This window comes from Oncorhynchus mykiss, chromosome 11, assembly GCF_013265735.2.
Source record: "Oncorhynchus mykiss isolate Arlee chromosome 11, USDA_OmykA_1.1, whole genome shotgun sequence".
NCBI classification, from domain to species: Eukaryota; Metazoa; Chordata; class Actinopteri; order Salmoniformes; family Salmonidae; genus Oncorhynchus; species Oncorhynchus mykiss.
This window is the reverse complement of record NC_048575.1, coordinates 56,975,568-56,996,724: the sequence shown is the minus strand read 5'-3', so window position 1 is coordinate 56,996,724 and position 21,157 is coordinate 56,975,568. Positions and strand designations below refer to the sequence as shown.

General features: G+C 41.8%; 1 protein-coding gene across 2 annotated transcripts in view; it reads left to right on the top strand.

Annotated features, from left to right (window-relative positions):
* The window catches only part of LOC110536033 (inositol polyphosphate-5-phosphatase A), a 54,020-nt gene that overhangs the window by 1,124 nt on the left and 31,739 nt on the right, over positions 1 to 21,157 (top strand). Inside the window, exon 1 of one of the 2 annotated variants that reach the window (XM_021621538.2) lies at positions 12,927 to 13,364. The exons of the other annotated variant lie outside the window; for it this stretch is intronic. Coding sequence (XP_021477213.2) covers positions 13,305 to 13,364 — 60 coding nt within the window. The 5' untranslated portion in view covers positions 12,927 to 13,304. Of the gene's footprint in view, positions 1 to 12,926; positions 13,365 to 21,157 lie in introns of those variants that run through there. 2 annotated transcript variants of the gene reach the window in all.

Sequence of the window (21,157 nt, the reverse complement as noted above, 5' to 3'; positions counted from 1 at the left end):
GTGTTATTCAAGTATTCCTGTTTCTGAATGTCATCCAAAAAACTAAGTGTTGCTTTAGTAATGGTTGATGGGGTTGAATAAATCATTTATATGTGGGGATCATTTCAAGTTCCTTTTAAGGCGGGTATTCCCAAACTGGGGTACTGGGGGTACACCAAATAAAAATGTGATTCACATTTAAAAAAATATTTTACATTTTCCAACGTGGCTATACATTTTGGTGAGTTTATTTCCCCTTGCCTGAGTAGCCTCGTTTCACTGCTAAAAATATAATTAAACCATCTAGTGTTCAGCGAAATAACGTCAAATATAGGTAGCCTAGTCAAATAATTAACATCCAGTCACGTTAATCGTTACTCTCTCACGGGAATTCCACTAACGGTCCGTATGTAGCCAAACATTGCTGTTGCTCATGTTGGTATCTGTACTGATGGCGCAATAGCCATGACAAGGAGACTGAGTGGTAACGCTCGTGCAAGCAGTTGCTCCAGACGCCACTTGGTTACACTGCAGCATCTGAGAGGCTCTTGCTGCCAAGGGAATGCCTGACAGCTTGAAAGATGTTTTGGACACTACAGTGAAAATGGTTAACTTTGTTAAAGCAAGGCCCCTGAACTAGTGTGCATTTTCTGCACTATGCAATGATATGGACAGTGACAATGTAACTCTTTTACAGTGACAATGTAACACTTTTTGCTGGTTATCAAGGGGCAAAGTATTGACGTTTTTTTTTTTTAATTGCGAGATACGAGCTTTGTTTTTACTGACTAATTTTCACGTCTGACCGCTTGCATGATGAGTTTTATACGACTAGCCTATCTGGGTGATGTTATTTTTCGCCCAAATGATCTAAATCTAGGATTACAGGGACTCTGCAACTATATTCAGTGTGCGGGACAAAATTGAGGCTGTGATTTAAGAAGTTAGAGCTCTTCTCTGTCTGCATTAACAAGGACAACACACAGGTCTTTCCATCATTGTATGATTTTGTGTGCAAATGAACTCAAGCTTATGGACAATGTCAAATGTGATAAGTGCTTCGATATGAGTGAGTTGGGTGCTCAATTACGCAGGTACTTTCCAGAAACCGATGACAAACTGGATTCGTTATCCCTTTCGTACCCTGCCTCTAGTCCCCTTACCGATATCTGAACAAGAGAGCCTCATCGAAATTGCAACAAGCGGTTCTGTGAAAATTGTATTTAATCAGAAGCCGCGGCCAGATTTCTGGATTTGATCTGCGTTCAGAGTATCCTACCCTTGGCAAATCGCTCTGTTAAGACGTTGATGCCCTTTGCAACCACGTACCTATGCGAGAGTGGATTCTCAGCCCTCACTAGCATGAAAACTAAATACAGGCACAGACTGTGTGGAAAATGATTTGACTGACACACTCTCCAATACAACCCAACATTGCAGAGTTATGTGCATCCTTTCAAGCACACCCTTCTCATTAACATTTTTCGATAAACAAATAAGGTTTAATATAGAAGATGGTTAAATAATGAGCTAAATAATGAGCCCTGGTCCTATAAGAGCCCTGTCACTTCCCACGAGCCAGGTTGTGACAAACTCGCACTCATTCTTATGTTTAGTGTGTGGCAGGCTTACAATGATGGCAAAAAAACATTTGCAAGTGTGCTGTCTCTGGTGCTAGAGGGGGTACGCAGCTGGATTGAATGTTTTGAAGGGGTACGGGACTAAAGTTTGGGAACCACTGCGTTAAGGGATACATTAACCAATTAACACTAAAATAACTAGTTTTGAGTCTCCGGAGGTATTGCAGGTGGTGTGGGATATTTTCTTTAAAAAAAATTGTGAATATGAATATCGCTAGCAACAGAAACCAATTGAATTAAATACAGTAGAAAAGAGAATAAAACTGCTGGTATGCTTTGACATGGGCTTACACTTTTGCCAACCCATGACTGAACTTTGTTAAACCAGCTAAACAACTGCTCTTAGTGAAAACGTGTTTGGAGTTACCTTTCCAGCTCAAGGAGTACCGGTACTGAGTCAATGTGCAGGGGTATGATGATGTTGAGCTAATATGTACATGTAGGTAGGGGTAAAGGTGACTAGGCAATCACGATAGACAAACTGTAGCAGCAGCGTATGTGAAAGTGTCTATCTGTAAGTGTCTCGTGTGTGTGTGTATGTGTGGGTAGAGAGTCTGTCCAAATAAAAAGGGGGTCAATGCAAATAGTCAGGTAGCCATTTGATTAACTGTTCAAGCCATAAGACTGCCGGGGGTAGAAGCTGTTCAGGAGCTTTTTGGTCCGAGACTTGGCACTCTGGTACCGCATGCCGTGCGGTAGAAGAGAGAGAACAAGGTGCTCTCAATGGTGCAGCTGTAGAACTTTGAGGATCTGAGGGCCCATGCCAAATCTTTTCGGCCTCCTGAAGGGGAAGAGGCGTTGTCGTGCCCGCTTCACGGTTGTGTTGGTATGTATGGACCATGATAGGTCCTTGATGATGTGGACACCCAGGAACTTGAAGATATCAACCCACTCCACTATAGCCCTGTTGATGTGAATTGGGGCGTTCCCGTCCCTCTGTTTCCTGTAGTTGACGATCAGCTGAAGCGTTACAGATACTGCGCTAGAAATGTAAAGGTCATTTCCAATTTGAGCTGAGATATGCAGCATTTACTTGTCGTCAATGAAGGTGTTAGAGTTGAGTGGGGCCACGCAGTCGTGGGTGAACAGGGACTACAGGAGGGCTCTAAGCACACACCCCTGAGGGGCCCCCGTGTTGAGGGTCAGTGTGGCAGATGTGTTGTTGCCTACCCTCACCACCCGTCAGGAAGAGGGAGGTGTTCAATCCCAGAGTCCTTAGCTTAGTGATGAACTTGGAGGGCACTATGGTGTTGAATGCTAAACTGTAGTCAATGAACAGCATCCTCATGTAGATGTTCCTTTTCTCTATGTGGGAAAGGGAAGTGTGGTGTGCAATAGCAATGGTGTCATCTGGATCTGTTGGGGCGATATGTGAATTGGAGTGAGCAGGGCAAGGGTCTCCAACCTTCTAGCAAGAGTGCTACTTAAAAAAGTGCTTACGAGCTACAACTTTTTTTCCCTAGCGTTCAAATAGGCACATTCTTCTCTTTGCCTCACCCCTGCAACTCTTACCCGGGTCCTTAGTGTAAAATAGAAAGTAGTGCACTGCTTTCTGTCAATATACCTGGTAAAATGGTTAATAAACAACTCTAAAGGGGGCCGTATAAAATCTGTTACACCCCCCCTCCCCCAAAAATGGTATATTTTCCCAAATTATGTAGCTTTTTTTTTTTTTTTTTACTCAAAATTACAATTACCCAAGGAGAAAGAGCAAAAAAAATTGGATGTTCTGACTACATGGCAAGACATTTTTTTTTTGAAAACTAACATTTTCATTCTTCAGTGTAATTGCGCATCTAGCGAGTGAGGAATGTGCCTTCTAATGTTCAGGTCTAATGATGGTTCTGTACTGCTGCTGCTAATTTCCTGGCAAAGCTAGAAAATAACATACTAGATACAAATGATACTTCTGCCAGGTAAGCCTACTTTGCAGTTAACATTTAGTTGAAGGTTTTAGGTAAAGTATTTCTGTCAATCAACAAGACAGTTATCACATCAACTGGCTACACAAGAAGTGATGGACAAACGCATGCACCACAGACAGACGGGCAATAGTGCTGGAAATGAATTGCCAGATATTGTGTTAAGTTTGGCTTTTTAAGCCAATAGTGGCTCACCAGGGGTGGGATAATGTCAATGTTGCATTGATTAGATCGTAGCTGGGAGCGTGCAGTCTAATATTTGTGAAATTTATGATAGTTTGCAGTGGAACACGTGTGAATTGCATGTAGTGTACTTTCAGAATTGTTTGGCGAGCTACTCATAAGTGTGCTGGTAGCTTGCGATCGACCTGTTGGAGACCTCTGGTCCAGGGTGCCTGGGATGAGTGTGTTGATGTGAGCCATGACAAGCCTTTCAAATCATTTCATGGCTACAGATGTGAGTGCTATGGGGCGATAGTAATTTAGACAGATTACCTTGGCATTCTTGGGCACAGGGACTATGGTGGTCTGTTTGAAACATGTACACGTCCTGGTAATCCGTCTGGCCTTGTGGCCTTGGGAATGTTAACCTGTTTAAAGTTCTTACTCGCATCACCTATGGAGAGTGATCACAATCATCTGGAACCGCTGGTGCTCTCATGCATGTTTCGGTGTTGCTAGCCTCCAAGCTAGCATAAGGCATTTAGTCACTGGGCAGTTCTCGTGGCTGGGGTTCTCTTTGTAATCTGTGATAGTTTGCAAGCCCTGCCACATCCAACGACCGTCAGAGCCGGTGTAGTAGGATTTTATCTTAGTCCTGTATTGACGCTTTGCCTGTTTTTCGGAGTATCTTAAGTGTCGCAATAGGCTATGGTAGTTGACACTTTCTCTTCCAATTATAGGATGTGAAAATAATGATTACTTCTCCTTTCCATTCAGTCATCTAATGAAAAGATAAGTGTGCTAACGTACGATGGTTTGCCTTGGAGGGGGTCCCTGTTCTATGTCGATTCATTATCTTGCCATGCACTCAGTGACATGTTGTCCAGCCAGGACTCCTTTCAGCCAGGGTAAATTATTGCCAGTGATTCTGCTGAGACCCCATCCAGTACCCAGGTGGCATCCCAACAGTGAGGAACTGCCTCAGTAGCCTTTCAGGGGAATTTCCCTTTTAGGTGGCTTTGTTTCCACTGCTGATGGACAGGGCAGCATTATGTTCTGCCTCTGTGTGCTGCAATGGCTTCAAATGGATCCATTGTCCAGCATGCAATACACAGAGGAGCAAGAGGAAGCAGTGTGAGAACCTTAAACCATGGCATGGTTTACACAACCAACCTTTATCAACTCGTTGCAAGCACTAGGGAGAAGATGTTTTCGGCCTCTGCACCCTTTCAGTGCTTTACTATTTTGACTCGTTCTGTGCAAATTCAGACTGAGGCAAGTTCAAGACCAAAATAATGGTTGCAACCCCACTTGGAAGAAAAATACATGGTTAGGAACTGTGAAAGCAACATTTTGTAGAATGTACTGCATTTAATAAAGAGTGCTTCTGCTGAGAGCTTCACCTAATCCTTGAATTATCTGGCCTATTCACCACAAGGTTAAACATTTTATCTGACCTTCCCCATAGGCCTATGCCATTTTTATACACTTCCTTAGGTCTGACCGGGTTATTCAACAGCTCACCATAATAAGTGGGGTGTTGTTTATCCTGTTATCAAGTAAGCCCAATAGAGTAGGCTGTGAGGTCTATGACAACATGAGGTAGGGGCAGAATTCTGCTCTTTCACAATATCAGTGTATCACTCAAGAATGTGGCTGTTTTAGTGCAGAACTGTCAATGTAGTGTCTGCTCAAAGATCATAGCATAGTGTAAAGCCAAAATGGATCATATTCAGTCAAAACACTTGAAAAACATAATAGTTCTGCCTTGTCAGGCATGGTGGCAGAAAGTGGTGGGCACATGTCCAAATGGAGCTAGTCACGAATAAAAGGATGGTGAGATGAGCTCAATCCAGTTAAAAGTACACCGCTCTGCTCTTTTGTTTCCATCATTGAAAATAGTCAACCAGTTATGTTTTACAACAACAGTGTCTGAGTTTGATGGATAATTTAAATCAGAGAACTGCGTCTGGTCTTTCATCTTCTATTCTTTGAACATTTTGCCAGGCCACTGATAACAGGTTGAACATGATCCACAATCTCTATAAATTAATAGGTTACATGTATATTAATGTTGCTTAATTGTTTATTTGTTTATTTGTGAAGTAGCTTAATATCTGGTTTTTGATAGGCCCAACCATTCATAATAATTTCCCCCAGTCTTAGACATACACGTGTGGGTTATATGTTAATGTGGTAACCTCATGGGCTACTATCTGTATAAATGCTACTACTAGCCTATTATTTTTAGGGACTGGATGTGGATTTAGTTAAACTTGACTAAGAAAATAGGTGGGCATTATAGTCCACCCGCTGGGTACAGACATCAATTCAACGTCTATTTCACGTAAATTCTACGTAATTTAGTTGAAATTATGTGGAAACAACGTTGATTCAAAACACCGTCTGCAGAAAATAAGTACTCTGAGTGGACTTTTTAGTCCGACTTAGGAGGTGCGCACAACATCCACCGCTTCAGAGTATATTACTCGCTAATGTTCAACAATGGATAAAAAAAGGGCAGGGGTGTATGTTTCATGATTATGTCATGACGTTGGCCTGGGGGGAGGTTTATGACAGTCATACCTCTTCCCCCCCTTTTCCTCTCTGCCCTACTGATGTTACATTTGCAAACACCTTGGTTAACATAGAGATTCTGGGAACATCAGAAGGTGGGGGGAAATGAACTATATTCTGGTAATCCGACCAATTGAACATATGTGGTGGTACTTAATAAATATGATGTCAGTTCGGTTGTCATCTGAGACGTTCTCATCAGTGGAAAGTCTACACAGAGTTATCGGATTCACATGGAATTGTTGTTCAATTTAAATGTTTGAATATGAAATGATTTGATGGGATGAAATGTGATTTTAGCTTCTAAAATTTGAGAATTTTTTTTTTATAAGGTTTAGGGCTCTGCTCAATCAGTGGCCCGCCCCTGTGAAGGGACATGGGCTATAAAACTTTTCAAACACGCCCTCCTCTCCCTTCCTATATAAAGCCTTGACGACAAAAAACCTGCTGTTCCGAGGATGTGAGGACGACGGTCCGATGTCAGAACGGTTCAGATAATAACTACAGAACGAAGCCAACATCAGCGTGAGCTTTGGTTGCGAATGGTATGAACTTTGAACTCTTATTCACTACAGAAGTGATACCTCCTAGCCGTTGAGTTAGCAACAGCAAATGCAGGTTAGGAAGGAACAGACAGAGTATCCCGTCTACCACACTAAAACTACTACAATGTATCCAATTTACCAGCAGAGCCATTCTTCAAATGACTCGGTTGTGCAACACGGCCTTCCATCTACCACAACCTACCGAAGCGCAGCTCAGAGTAAATATTTATTGCATTTTCCTTTTCCAAATGGGCGGTAATTTCGAATGCATAAGATTCTGTATTTACGATAGCACAGCTTCGCCCCTTGTTCCTCAGTCTTCCCGCTCTTTCACTCAAACCCAGCCCTTTTCTTTTGTGTAACCAGCTGTCATATCTGTTCCGCCCGCTAGGGACGTTTTCCTTTATGATGTAATTTGTAATCAAGTTATGATTTAATTATGTGTAATTCTGTGTGATTAGTTAGGTATTTAGTAAATAAATAATTAAACCCAATTTTGTATTGCTGATTCAACTTCTTAGCCAGGGTTTGTGCAGATAACCAAGAATTTACAACTTTCAGATGAGACGGAATTAAGATGACGATTAATATTGACTGCTATTGATGTAAAATATTACTAGGTCTTTAAGAGTTTATTCGGAAGATAACAGCTCTATAAATGTTATTTTGTGGTGCCCCGACTCTAGTTAATTACATTTACATGATTAGCTGAATCAGGTAATATTAATTACGGAGAAATTATTTTATAGAATAGCATGTCATATCACTTAATCCGGCATAGCCAAAGACACGACAATTAACTACTCATGGTGTGATTGTGATAACATACAGGAACTTAAGTCCTTTTGTTCACCCGACCTAGAATACCTCAATCAAATGCTGACCGTATTACCTCCCAAGAGAATTCTATTTGGTTATAGTCACAGCCACGTACAGTGCCTTGCGAAAGTATTCGGCCCCCTTGAACTTTGCAACCTTTTGCCACATTTCAGGCTTCAAACATAAAGATATAAAACTGTATTTTTTTGTGAAGAATCAACAACAAGTGGGACACAATCATGAAGTGGAACGACATTTATTGGATATTTCAAACTTTTTTAACAAATCAAAAACTGAAAAATTGGGCGTGCAAAATTATTCAGCCCCCTTAAGTTAATACTTTGTAGCGCCACCTTTTGCTGCGATTACAGCTGTAAGTCGCTTGGGGTATGTCTCTGTCAGTTTTGCACATCGAGAGACTGAAATTTTTTCCCATTCCTCCTTGCAAAACAGCTCGAGCTCAGTGAGGTTGGATGGAGAGCATTTGTGAACAGCAGTTTTCAGTTGGATTCAGATTCCGCAGATTCTCGATTGGATTCAGGTCTGGACTTTGACTTGGCCATTCTAACACCTGGATATGTTTATTTTTGAACCATTCCATTGTAGATTTTGCTTTATGTTTTGGATCATTGTCTTGTTGGAAGACAAATCTCCGTCCCAGTCTCAGGTCTTTTGCAGACTCCAGGTTTTCTTCCAGAATGGTCCTGTATTTGGCTCCATCCATCTTCCCATCAATTTTAACCATCTTCCCTGTCCCTGCTGAAGAAAAGCAGGCCCAAACCATGATGTTGCCACCACCATGTTTGACAGTGGGGATGGTGTGTTCAGCTGTGTTGCTTTTACGCCAAACATAACGTTTTGCATTGTTGCCAAAAAGTTAAATTTTGGTTTCATCTGACCAGAGCACCTTCTTCCACATGTTTGGTGTGTCTCCCAGGTGGCTTGTGGCAAACTTTAAACAACACTTTTTATGGATATCTTTAAGAAATGGCTTTCTTCTTGCCACTCTTCCATAAAGGCCAGATTTGTGCAATATACGACTGATTGTTGTCCTATGGACAGAGTCTCCCACCTCAGCTGTAGATCTCTGCAGTTCATTCAGAGTGATCATGGGCCTCTTGGCTGCATCTCTGATCAGTCTTCTCCTTGTATGAGCTGAAAGTTTAGAGGGACGGCCAGGTCTTGGTAGATTTGCAGTGGTCTGATACTCCTTCCATTTCAATATTATCGCTTGCACAGTGCTCCTTGGGATGTTTAAAGCTTGGGAAATCTTTTTGTATCCAAATCCGGCTTTAAACTTCTTCACAACAGTATCTCGGACCTGCCTGGTGTGTTCCTTGTTCTTCATGATGCTCTCTGCGCTTTTAACGGACCTCTGAGACTATCACAGTGCAGGTGCATTTATACGGAGACTTGATTACACACAGGTGGATTATATTTATCATCATTAGTCATTTAGGTCAACATTGGATTATTCAGAGATCCTCACTGAACTTCTGGAGAGAGTTTGCTGCACTGAAAGTAAAGGGGCTGAATAATTTTGCACGCCCAATTTTTCAGTTTTTGATTTGTTAAAAAAGTTTGAAATATCCAATAAATGTCGTTCCACTTCATGATTGTGTCCCACTTGTTGTTGATTCTTCACAAAAAAATACAGTTTTATATCTTTATGTTTGAAGCCTGAAATGTGGCAAAAGGTCGCAAAGTTCAAGGGGGCCGAATACTTTCGCAAGGCACTGTATATTCCCGCTCAAGCTGAAACCACGACAGCCCTCAAAGAACTTCACTGGACTTTATGCAAACTTGAAACCACATATCCTGAGGCCGCATTTATTGTAGCTGGGGATTTTAACAAAGCAAATTTGAGGAAAACGTTACCGAAGTTCTATCAACACATTGACTGTAGTACTCGCGCTGCTAAAACACTTGACCACTGTTACTCCAACTTCCAGGATGCCTACAAGACCCACCCTTTGGCAAATCAGATCACAACTCAATTTTGCTCCTCCCTTCCTATAGGCAGAAACTCAAACAGGAAGTACCCGTGCTAAGGACAATTCAACACTGGTCTGACCAATCGGAATCCACGCTTTAAGATCGTTTTGATAACGCGGACTGGGATATGTTCTGTGTTGCCTATGAGAACAACAAACTCAGTCATCGTATCAGTGTGTTCGTCTATCAGGAAGTGTATAGGTGATGTACCCACTGAATATTAAAACCTACCCTAACCAGAAACCATGGCTAGTTGGCAGCATTCACGCAAAACTGAAAGTGCGAACCATCGCATTTAAACATGGCAAGGTGACTGGGAATATGGCCGAATACAAACAGTGTAGTTATTCCCTCAGTAAGGCAATCAAACAGGCAAAATGTCAGCATAGAGAAAGTGGAGTCGCAATTCAACGGCTCAGACACGAAACGTATGTGGCAGGGTCTACAGACAATCACGGACTACAAAGGGAAAACCAGCCACGTCGTGGACACTGACGTCTTGCTTACTGACAAGCTAAACACCTTCTTCGCCTGATTTGGGGATAACACAGTGCCACCGATGCGGCCCGCTACCAAGGACTGTGGCCTCTCCTTCTCCGTGGCTGACGTAAGACATTTAAGCGTGTTAACCCAGACGGCATCCCTAGCCGCGTCCTCAGAGCATGCGCAGACCAGCTGGCTGGAGTGTTTACGGATATATTCTATCTCTTCTTATCCCCACATGCTTCAAGATGTTCACCTTGTTCCTGTAACCAAGGAAAATAAACTAAATGACTGTCGCTCGTTGCACTCACTTCTGTCATCATGAAGTGCTTTGAGAGGCTAGTTAAGGATCATATCACCTCCACCTTAACTGACACCCTAGACCTACTTCAATTTGCTTACCCCCCCAGTAGATCTGCAGATGATGCCATCACACTGCACACTGCTCTATCCCATCTGGACAAGAGGAATACCAATGTAAGAATGCTGTTCATTGACTATAGCTCAGCATTCAACACCATGGTACCCTCCAAGCTCATCATTAAGCTTGAGGCCCTGGGTCTGAACCCCACCCTGTGCAACTGGGACCTGGACTTCCTGATAGGCCGCCCCCAGGTGGTGAAGGTAGGAAAAAACACCTCCACTTTGCTGATCCTCAACACGGGCCCCACAAAGATGTGTGCTCAGCCCCCTCCTGTACTCCCTGGTCACCCATGACTGCATGGCCATGCACAGCTCCAACTCAATCATCAAGTTTGTAGACGACAACAGTAGTAGGCCTGATTACAACAATGACGAGACAGCCTACAGGGAGGATATGAGGGTCCTGGGAGTGTGGTGCAAGGAAAATAACCTTTCACCCAAAGTCAACAAAACCTAAATGGAAACAGCAGAGGTAGCACCCCCCTATCCACATCGACGGGACTGCAGTGGATTAGGTGGAAAGCTTCAAATTCCTCAGAGTACACATCACTGACAAACTGAAATGGTCCACACACACAGACAGTGTGGTGAAGAAGGCGCAACGGCGCCTCTTCAACCTCAGGAAGCTGAAGAAATTTGGCTTGGCAACTAAAACCCACAAACTTTTACAGATGCACAGTTGAGAGTATCCTGTCGGGCTGTATCACGGTCTGGTACGGCAACTGCACCGCCCGCAGCCGCAGAGCTCTCCAGAGGGTGGTGTGGTCTGCCCAACGCATCACCGGGGGCAAGCTACCTGCCCTCCAGGACACCTACAGCACCCGATGTCACAGGAAGGACAAAAAGATCAAGGACAACAACCACCCAAGCCACTGTCTGTCCACCCCACTATCATCAAGGAGAGGTCAGTAGAGGTGCATCAAGGCTGGGACAGAGAGACCGAAACAGCTTCTATCTCAAGGCCATCAGACTGTTAAATAGCCATCACTAGCCCACTAGTGGCTGCTGCCCTATACACATAGACTTGAAATCACTGTCCATTTTAAAAATGGAACACTAGTCACTGATAATGTTTGCATTACTCATCTCATCTGTATATACTGTATTCTATCCTATTCTACTGTATTTTAGTCTATGCCGCTCTGACATTGCTTGTCCGAGTATTTATATATTCTAATTCCATTCCTTTAGATTGTGTATATTGTTAGATATTACTGCACTGTTGGAGCTAGAAACACAAGAATTTCACTACACCCACAATAACATCTGCTAAACACTTGTATGTGAGAAATAACATTCCTCTTTTGTTCTCCATCTCTCCTCTACTGACAGGTTGGTTGTTTAGCTACAAAATCAACGCCAAAGATTTGTATAACTAACCCAAGATAGACCACGGCCTGTTGTTTCCAATAGGAGCAAATTAATCATAGTGGGCAGAACAAGCAAGGTGGGCAGAGCCAAGCACGAGCTAGCGAAAGCCTGTTGGCGTGTTCTAGCATGTATTTGCATATTTCTGTAAGGGAACGCCTACTCTGAAGCACGCATGTGCAATAACTCAATTCGGCCTTGCACCACTAAACAATGCAATTGTTTAAAGCTTTCGCAAAGGGTAAAGTCTACAAAACAGAAAATTGTATTGAGATCAAATGTTTAATCGATTAGTAAATTTGCATCTCACTCCATCTTCTCCCACTGCCGGCCACTGAGTTTCCTCTCACCACCATATTTGGTAATGAGTAGAAACGCCAACAGGATTTCTCAGTTATACATCTGGTGAAATATCTGTACTGACTGACGCGTGCGAACTATGGGGCAAAACAGGCGGGTGGCTTAGATTGTTGACAACATGTAAACTATATTTCTTCGCTGATGTTTATTGAAAACAGATACATTTGCACAATGAGCACTTGTCTTTCAAATACATCGTTACAGTTTTTGGTTACCTAGCAAGTGCATTTGTGCCAAATTAGCATTGACATGAAATCAGTCAAGAAGACATGGTATCAATAACTAGCTGAAACGAGTCACTTACGATTCCCCACATGGCAGTTTGTCATTGTTGGTAGCTATCTGGCCATCCAGAATTACAACTCACGAACTTCTGCCCCATTGAAGCGTGCACATCGTTGTGATATTTGTCATCTAACCCATCAGTTCATGCAAGCAAGCGGGAGACGGATGACATGAGACTCAAGAGGGCCCCATCAGACCAACAACTCCTTGAATGGCCTACTACTCCATGAAGTTTGCACTTGTGTCTAAATAAACACATTGTTTTACCATAGTGGGTGTACATTACTGTATTTACACCTGGGATATTGTTTTTCAGAAATTGTTGGAATGTGTCTTTAATAACTGGGTGCCGTGGGCGGAGCTCCGAAGTTCATGACACAACATTGACAACAACTGCTTGATCTGGTCGCGCGGGGCAGAACTGTTCTGGCGCAGGCAGCAGGTATAAATCCAATTACAACGAAGATAGATAGAAATCCTGTCCTGCTATTTCTCAGCAGACATGGAAGATAAGTCTATCATTGTGCAGGAGTTAAGACGACAGACGACTCACGCCATCAACCAAAAGCGGGCAAGTTAAAAACAGCAGAAACAAATGATCAAGATGAATTATACGACCGACTTCTTCAGCGACATATACAATACAGCACCGTATCAGTAAGCTGTTTGTAACACACGCAAAGGATTTTGCCATCGCGTCTAACGGAGTTCTTCCCGCTGACTATTTCTGGAATTCGATCGTTATCATGGAAATGTACACTGACGTCCTACTTGTCACTGCAAATGTTGGATCATTATTCGACAATGTAAGTATTAAACACATGTTTACTTGACTATATACTGCTTTAAGTCACTTTGAATGGCGATTATTATTTTTTTCAGTGGAACAGCGATATTCCTATGTAAGCAGTTAGATCTGCCGGAGAACACTAGAACCGTACAAGACCAAATTCTACTGCCTGTAACAACATTCCATAGATTCGAAATAAGACAAATTCAAATCCCACAGTCTGTCTTCGGGCATGCGATCCAATCCACTATTTAAATTGATCATTAATAGGCCTTATAAAGAGTTATTTTTCAACATCAGGCTTTCTTTGACTATTCATTTTCATCATGAAAACCATTATTTATGTAGCCTAAATAGTTTATTTTCAATCGAAAATGTATTTACTTCGTTCGGCCTACAACTGCAATTTCCTCTGCCTAGTAATTCACATTCAACATTTACCGAGTTTTTTTGCGGCATGATTATTGAGGTTGTGTGAGTGTTCTCACATCAGATCCGCGGAGAGAACCATTAAGCAACAACGGGTCCAAGACAGTTTAAATCAAACAGGAAATTGATGGCGTGCAACAACGTCACATTTAAAGGAGAAGTTAACTTGTTTTTTTCGGGGTTTTTTTTAGAACTTGATGTTTGACTCACCCTGAAAGTAGTCTATGGGCCAGGATAAACTAGTCTATAGTTCTGTTTTTGATAGGGCAATATTTAGATTTCTGCCTAAATAGATGTAACTATTTTTCATGGCCATAAATAATAACTGGCAATGTAGCATAATGCAGCATCATTTTTTAGAAAGGTCTAGTCAGGAACTCACCTTTCTGGTAAAAAAATAGTTTATACATTACTGAGGTGTACTCACTTTTGAAGACACAAGCTCAAGTACATAGTACATATATTATGAAAAATCATGATTCCCCTATTCAACAAAAGTGGGGCAATAGGGCTTGAAATGACAAATGCGTTCTAAATACAGTAACAATAAAATGATAAACAACTTACTATAAGATTTCACCTTACTTATAACTGTCAAATATGATCATAAAGTACAATATTGGCACCATTTCATATAACTGAAAACAGAATTTCTCAAACATCCACTGAGCACTGCAGACACCTTTGAAATGTGTGCAGGCTTGTCACAACAGGGCAATTCCATGGTAACGGAATGAGACTCCGATTTTTCACTTAAAATGTATGCCAAACAAAAACCAATGATTTTAAAGTTTAACAAACCATACAGCTCAATGCACAATAACTACTTTTAACAATTTTCACTGAACATTTTACAAGACACATTTACTGAAATAAATTTGCAGTTGCAAAGTTTTTCGGTAAAATCTCCCTTTGTTAAGTGACCAGATTATCGAAAACCTTAAATATCTGCTTTGAATTAAGATTCAAAGATGTCTGCAGAAAGAATAAGGTGCTAGCTATGACATGACACCTTAAGTTTGAAAAAAATTAATATTTTGGTTATTAAACTACAGTAAGGGAAGTGGATTTATACCAAGTAACAGCGGTAACAGAATGTTCTTCATGGGTCCCTGATCTGTACTACACAGAAATGCATAATTATGGATATACATTTCATTCTCTTCATGGTGATGTATCCTAAATAGGTAGAAATATGCAATATCCTTCTTTGCATATTTGGGTATTATTCCACACACAGGCTATTAATTTAATGAGCTTTGCCACCAAACGACCAAATTTGGTTGGTCTGAATTGGACCAAATATGAACCAATCGAAGACTTCCATGTTTCACTAGTTTGGACATCAAAGTACAGCACACTAGAGCTCAGTATAGTACATTACATCACAGCACAGTAGAGCTCAGTATAGTACATTACAGCACAGTAGAATAAAGTCTAGTTCAAGTCAAATGTTTGACCATTTTAATGGAAAACAATCACAGGAGGGTACTTCATTGTTACTCAGAAATTATTTGAAATTGAGAAAGTCTGCATCAAACCAAATATGGAGTTGATTTCAGTTGTTTTGGACATTACAACATGACATTTAGCAGATGCTTTTATCCAAAGCAACTTTTTCCCCCCTTTTTCATATGGGTGGTCGAACCCACTTTCTTGAGTTCCACTGTCTCATATTCCCCTGTCCACGCTCTACCAACTGAGCTACAGAGGACTATCTCTCTTCCATTTATTTTTAGCTAGCGGTGGCAAAAGTTAGCTGAACTTTGTAATGGATGTTTAAGGAACTGAACCATGGATTGCCTTTGCTCCTGGCCCATAGACTATTTTCAGGTTTTGGTACCATCTACCATCAAGTTGTAAAATAGTGCACTTCTCCGTTTAAGTTATTGCAGCGAAAGTGCAGTGCATAACTTTTTCAGTCACCAAGCTCCCTCTGCTTCAGCTACTATATAATTTGTAACCTAGGCTACAGTGTTGGCAATTAGATGTGTTTGCCTATAGCATATTGTTTCAATAACGTGGGCCTAACACCTGTTATTACTGTGTAACAACATATCAAAAACAATGCTGGTACCAGAGTAGGCCTACAGTGTAACAACATATCAAAAACAATGCTGGTACCAGAGTAGGCCTACAGTGTAACAACATATCAAAAACAATGCTGGTACCAGAGTAGGCCTACAGTGTAACAACATATCAAAAACAATGCTGGTACCAGAGTAGGCCTACAGTGTAACAACATATCAAAAACAATGCTGGTACCAGAGTAGGCCTACAGTGTAACAACATATCAAAAACAATGCTGGTACCAGAGTAGGCCTACAGTGTAACAACATATCAAAAACTATGCTGGTACCAGAGTAGGCCTACAGTGTAACAACATATCAAAAACAATGCTGGTACCAGTGTAGGCCTACAGTGTAACAACATATCAAAAACAATGCTGGTACCAGAGTAGGCCTACAGTGTAACAACATATCAAAAACAATGCTGGTACCAGAGTAGGCCTACAGTGTAACAACATATCAAAAACAATGCTGGTACCAGAGTAGGCCTACAGTGTAACAACATATCAAAAACAATGCTGGTACCAGAGTAGGCCTACAGTGTAACAACATATCAAAAACAATGCTGGTACCAGAGTAGGCCTACAGTGTAACAACATATCAAAAACTATGCTGGTACCAGAGTAGGCCTACAGTGTAACAACATATCAAAAACAATGCTGGTACCAGTGTAGGCCTACAGTGTAACAACATATCAAAAACAATGCTGGTACCAGAGTAGGCCTACAGTGTAACAACATATCAAAAACAATGCTGGTACCAGAGTAGGCCTACAGTGTAACAACATATCAAAAACAATGCTGGTACCAGAGTAGGCCTACAGTGTAACAACATATCAAAAACAATGCTGGTACCAGAGTAGGCCTACAGTGTAACAACATATCAAAAACAATGCTGGTACCAGTGTAGGCCTACAGTGTAACAACATATCAAAAACTATGCTGGTACCAGTGTAGGCCTACAGTGTAACAACATATCAAAAACTATGCTGGTACCAGAGTAGGCCTACAGTGTAACAACATATCAAAAACTATGCTGGTACCAGTGTAGGCCTACAGTGTAACAACATATCAAAAACTATGCTGGTACCAGAGTAGGCCTACAGTGTAACAACATATCAAAAACAATGCTGGTACCAGTGTAGGCCTACAGTGTAACAACATATCAAAAACAATGCTGGTACCAGAGTAGGCCTACAGTGTAACAACATATCAAAAACAATGCTGGTACCAGAGTAGGCCTACAGTGTAACAACATATCAAAAACAATGCTGGTACCAGAGTAGGCCTACAGTGTAACAACATATCAAAAACAATGCTGGTACCAGAGTAGGCCTACAGTGTAACAACATATCAAAAACTATGCTGGTACCAGAGTAGGCCTACAGTGTAACAACATATCAAAAACAATGCTGGTACCAGTGTAGGCCTACAGTGTAACAACATATCAAAAACAATGCTGGTACCAGAGTAGGCCTACAGTGTAACAACATATCAAAAACAATGCTGGTACCAGAGTAGGCCTACAGTGTAACAACATATCAAAAACAATGCTGGTACCAGAGTAGGCCTACAGTGTAACAACATATCAAAAACAATGCTGGTACCAGTGTAGGCCTACAGTGTAACAACATATCAAAAACTATGCTGGTACCAGTGTAGGCCTACAGTGTAACAACATATCAAAAACTATGCTGGTACCAGAGTAGGCCTACAGTGTAACAACATATCAAAAACTATGCTGGTACCAGTGTAGGCCTACAGTGTAACAACATATCAAAAACTATGCTGGTACCAGAGTAGGCCTACAGTGTAACAACATATCAAAAACAATGCTGGTACCAGTGTAGGCCTACAGTGTAACAACATATCAAAAACAATGCTGGTACCAGAGTAGGCCTACAGTGTAACAACATATCAAAAACAATGCTGGTACCAGAGTAGGCCTACAGTGTAACAACATATCAAAAACAATGCTGGTACCAGAGTAGGCCTACAGTGTAACAACATATCAAAAACAATGCTGGTACCAGAGTAGGCCTACAGTGTAACAACATATCAAAAACAATGCTGGTACCAGAGTAGGCCTACAGTGTAACAACATATCAAAAACTATGCTGGTACCAGAGTAGGCCTACAGTGTAACAACATATCAAAAACAATGCTGGTACCAGTGTAGGCCTACAGTGTAACAACATATCAAAAACAATGCTGGTACCAGAGTAGGCCTACAGTGTAACAACATATCAAAAACAATGCTGGTACCAGAGTAGGCCTACAGTGTAACAACATATCAAAAACAATGCTGGTACCAGAGTAGGCCTACAGTGTAACAACATATCAAAAACAATGCTGGTACCAGAGTAGGCCTACAATGTTACTACATAAGTATTTTAGACATGTATAGACTGAAATGTAGTAGACTGATCATGGTCAGCATGGAATTGCCCAGACTTGGGTGTGTTGGGTGTACTCACATTATGCACACTGTGCAGTAGCCTAATGCAATTACCTCTGTTCCCTAGACAACATTTATTGTGAATTGACTTATTTCCTTTCATTCCGAGGAAGGCAGTGACAAACACTGTGAGGCTAAAATGTTTGCACAACATTTTATTTTCTTTGAACTGATTCTGATTTTCCACTAAATCTGGCCAAATATTTCAAGAGACTAGTGGTGGGAACACTAACACTAAGGTAACCTGCCTAAATGACTACCGACCCGTAGCACTTACATTTGTAGCCATGAAATGCTTTGAAAGGCTGGTCATTCCTCACATCAACACCATTATCCCAGAAAACCTAGACCTACCCTAATTTGCATACTGCACCAACAGATCCACAGATGACGCATTCTCTATTGTACTCCACACTGCCCTTTCCCACCTGGACAAAAGGAACACCTATGTGAGAATTCTATTAATTGACTACAGCTCAGCGTTCAACACCATAGTGTCCTCAAAGCTCGTCACTAAGCTAAGGATCCTGGGACTTAACACCTCCCTCTGCAACAGGATCCTGGACTTCCTAACGGGCCGCCCCCAGGTGGTAAGGGTAGGTAACAACACATCCACCACGCCAATCCTCAACACGGGGGCCCCTCAAGTGTGTGTGCTCAGTTCCCTCCTGTACTCCCTGTTCACTCATGACTGCATGGCCAGGTACGACTCCAACACTATCATTAAGTTTGCTGATGACACAACAATGGTAGGCCTGATCACCGACAATGATGGCAGCCTTTAGGGAGGAGGCCTGACCATGTGGTTCAAGGACAACAACCTCTCCTTCAACGTGATCAAGACAAAGGAGATGATTGTGGACTACAGGAAAAGGAGGACTGAGCACACCCCCATTCTCATCGACGGGGCTGTAGTGAAGCAGGTTGAGCGCTTCAAGTTTCTTGGTGTCCACATCCCCAACAAACTAACATGGTCCAAGCACACCAAGACAGTCGTAAAGAGGGTACGACAAAAGCTATTCCCCCTCAGGAGACTGAAAAGATTTGGCATTGGTCCTTAGATCCTCAAAATATTTTACAGCTACACCATCGAGAGCATCCTGACTGGTTGCATCACTGCCTGGTATGGCCACTGCTCGGCTTCCGGCCGCAGGGCACTACAGAGGATAGTGCGTACTGCCCAGTACATCACCGGAGCCAAGCTTCCTTCTATCCAGGATCTCTATACCAGGCGGTGTCAGAGGATAGCCCTAAAAATTGTCAAAGACTCCAGCCACCCTAGTTGTTGACTGTTCTCTCTGCTACTGCACGGCAAGCGGTACCGGAGCGCCAAGTCTAGGTCCAAGAGGCTTCTGAACAGCTTCTACCCCCAAGCCATAAGACTCCTGAACAGATAATTAAATGGCTACCCAGACTATTTGCACCCCCCCCCCCTTCTACGCTGCTGCTACTATGCATAGTCACTTTAATAACTCTACCTACATGTACATATTACCTCGACACCGGTGCCCCTGCACATTGACTCTGTATAGGTACCCCCTGTATATAGTCAATTTTTTTTGGGGGGGGGGAAATACCCTTAACTGCATTGTTGGTTAAGGGCTTGTAAGTAGGCATTTCACTGTAAGGTCTACACCTGTTGTATTCGGCGCATGTGACAAATAAAATTAGATTTAATGGCCAGTGGGGGCCATGCTGAATCTGATGTTTGGTCATGATCTAGAGCTAGGCTACTATGCTGGAAGATTTTATTCACATACTCTGCTTGTAGGCACCAGGAACCCTTGTTGTCACAATTACCTGTAATATATACATTTACCTATCTGTATGATCTTAAGCATCTCAGATACCTTCCCAGCTGACACACTGATAGTGATAGGCTACTGGAAACACTGGAAACACCAGTACACAACACCACTGCCACAGCCTTATTAGTCACATGGTGTGTATTGTGATTTGAGATCCTGGAGACGGTTGCCTTAATGATATGATACTTTGTGTGTGTGGAAATAATAGTAAGGAATCAATATAATATATGAGTAGAGAGTGATTCCTCATGAAACCCAGGACAAAAAAAGGCTAGGATTTGGGGGATTTTCATGAAATGTAAGGAGGAACAATTGTGTCAACAATTCTATCTAAAAGTATAATTGTGAAATAATTTATCAAAGTTGGCATATTTATTACATTTTGGCCTTCCACAAGCTCATTGGCTCATTTATTAGCATTGGTCAGAAAATGTTGCCAGCATGTTATGTAGTTCAACAAGTGGATAATTTTGCTCTTCACTCCAGTCACTTAGTAGCCGAGGCCTACTCCTGACCAAAACCCTGTGACGTGTCTTAATCAATCAATGTGATTTTGTTTCACTGAATCTCTGTCAGTATATTTGGTTAATTCTATGGCGGGGCAAATAAGTGGAAGTGGTGTAGCTCATCTATTTGTTTGCTCATCTGTCACTGATCAGAAACATTTAGCATGTAATAATGTAGCCTAAATCTAGTGTAGGTCTATTATTTTGCTGGGTCGCGTTTAGGAAACTCCACAAGCCTGCGGAGGCTGTGAAATATGACGCAAGTTGTGTGGTAAAAATATAATTTGTATTTGTTATTTCATTATATTCTTAACCTAGTATGAAATATGAGTGTGTTGACTGATCGGGGTAGCCTAAGTGTGTCTTGTCTGTTTAATTAACAAAATAACTATTGAGTCCATGCTGCAGCCATATAGTCTGCACAGACCAGTAACATCACCAGTAACATCATCAGTAACATCACCAGTAACATCACCAGTAACATCACCAGTAACATCATCAGTAACATCACCAGTAACATCACCAGTAACATCACCAGTA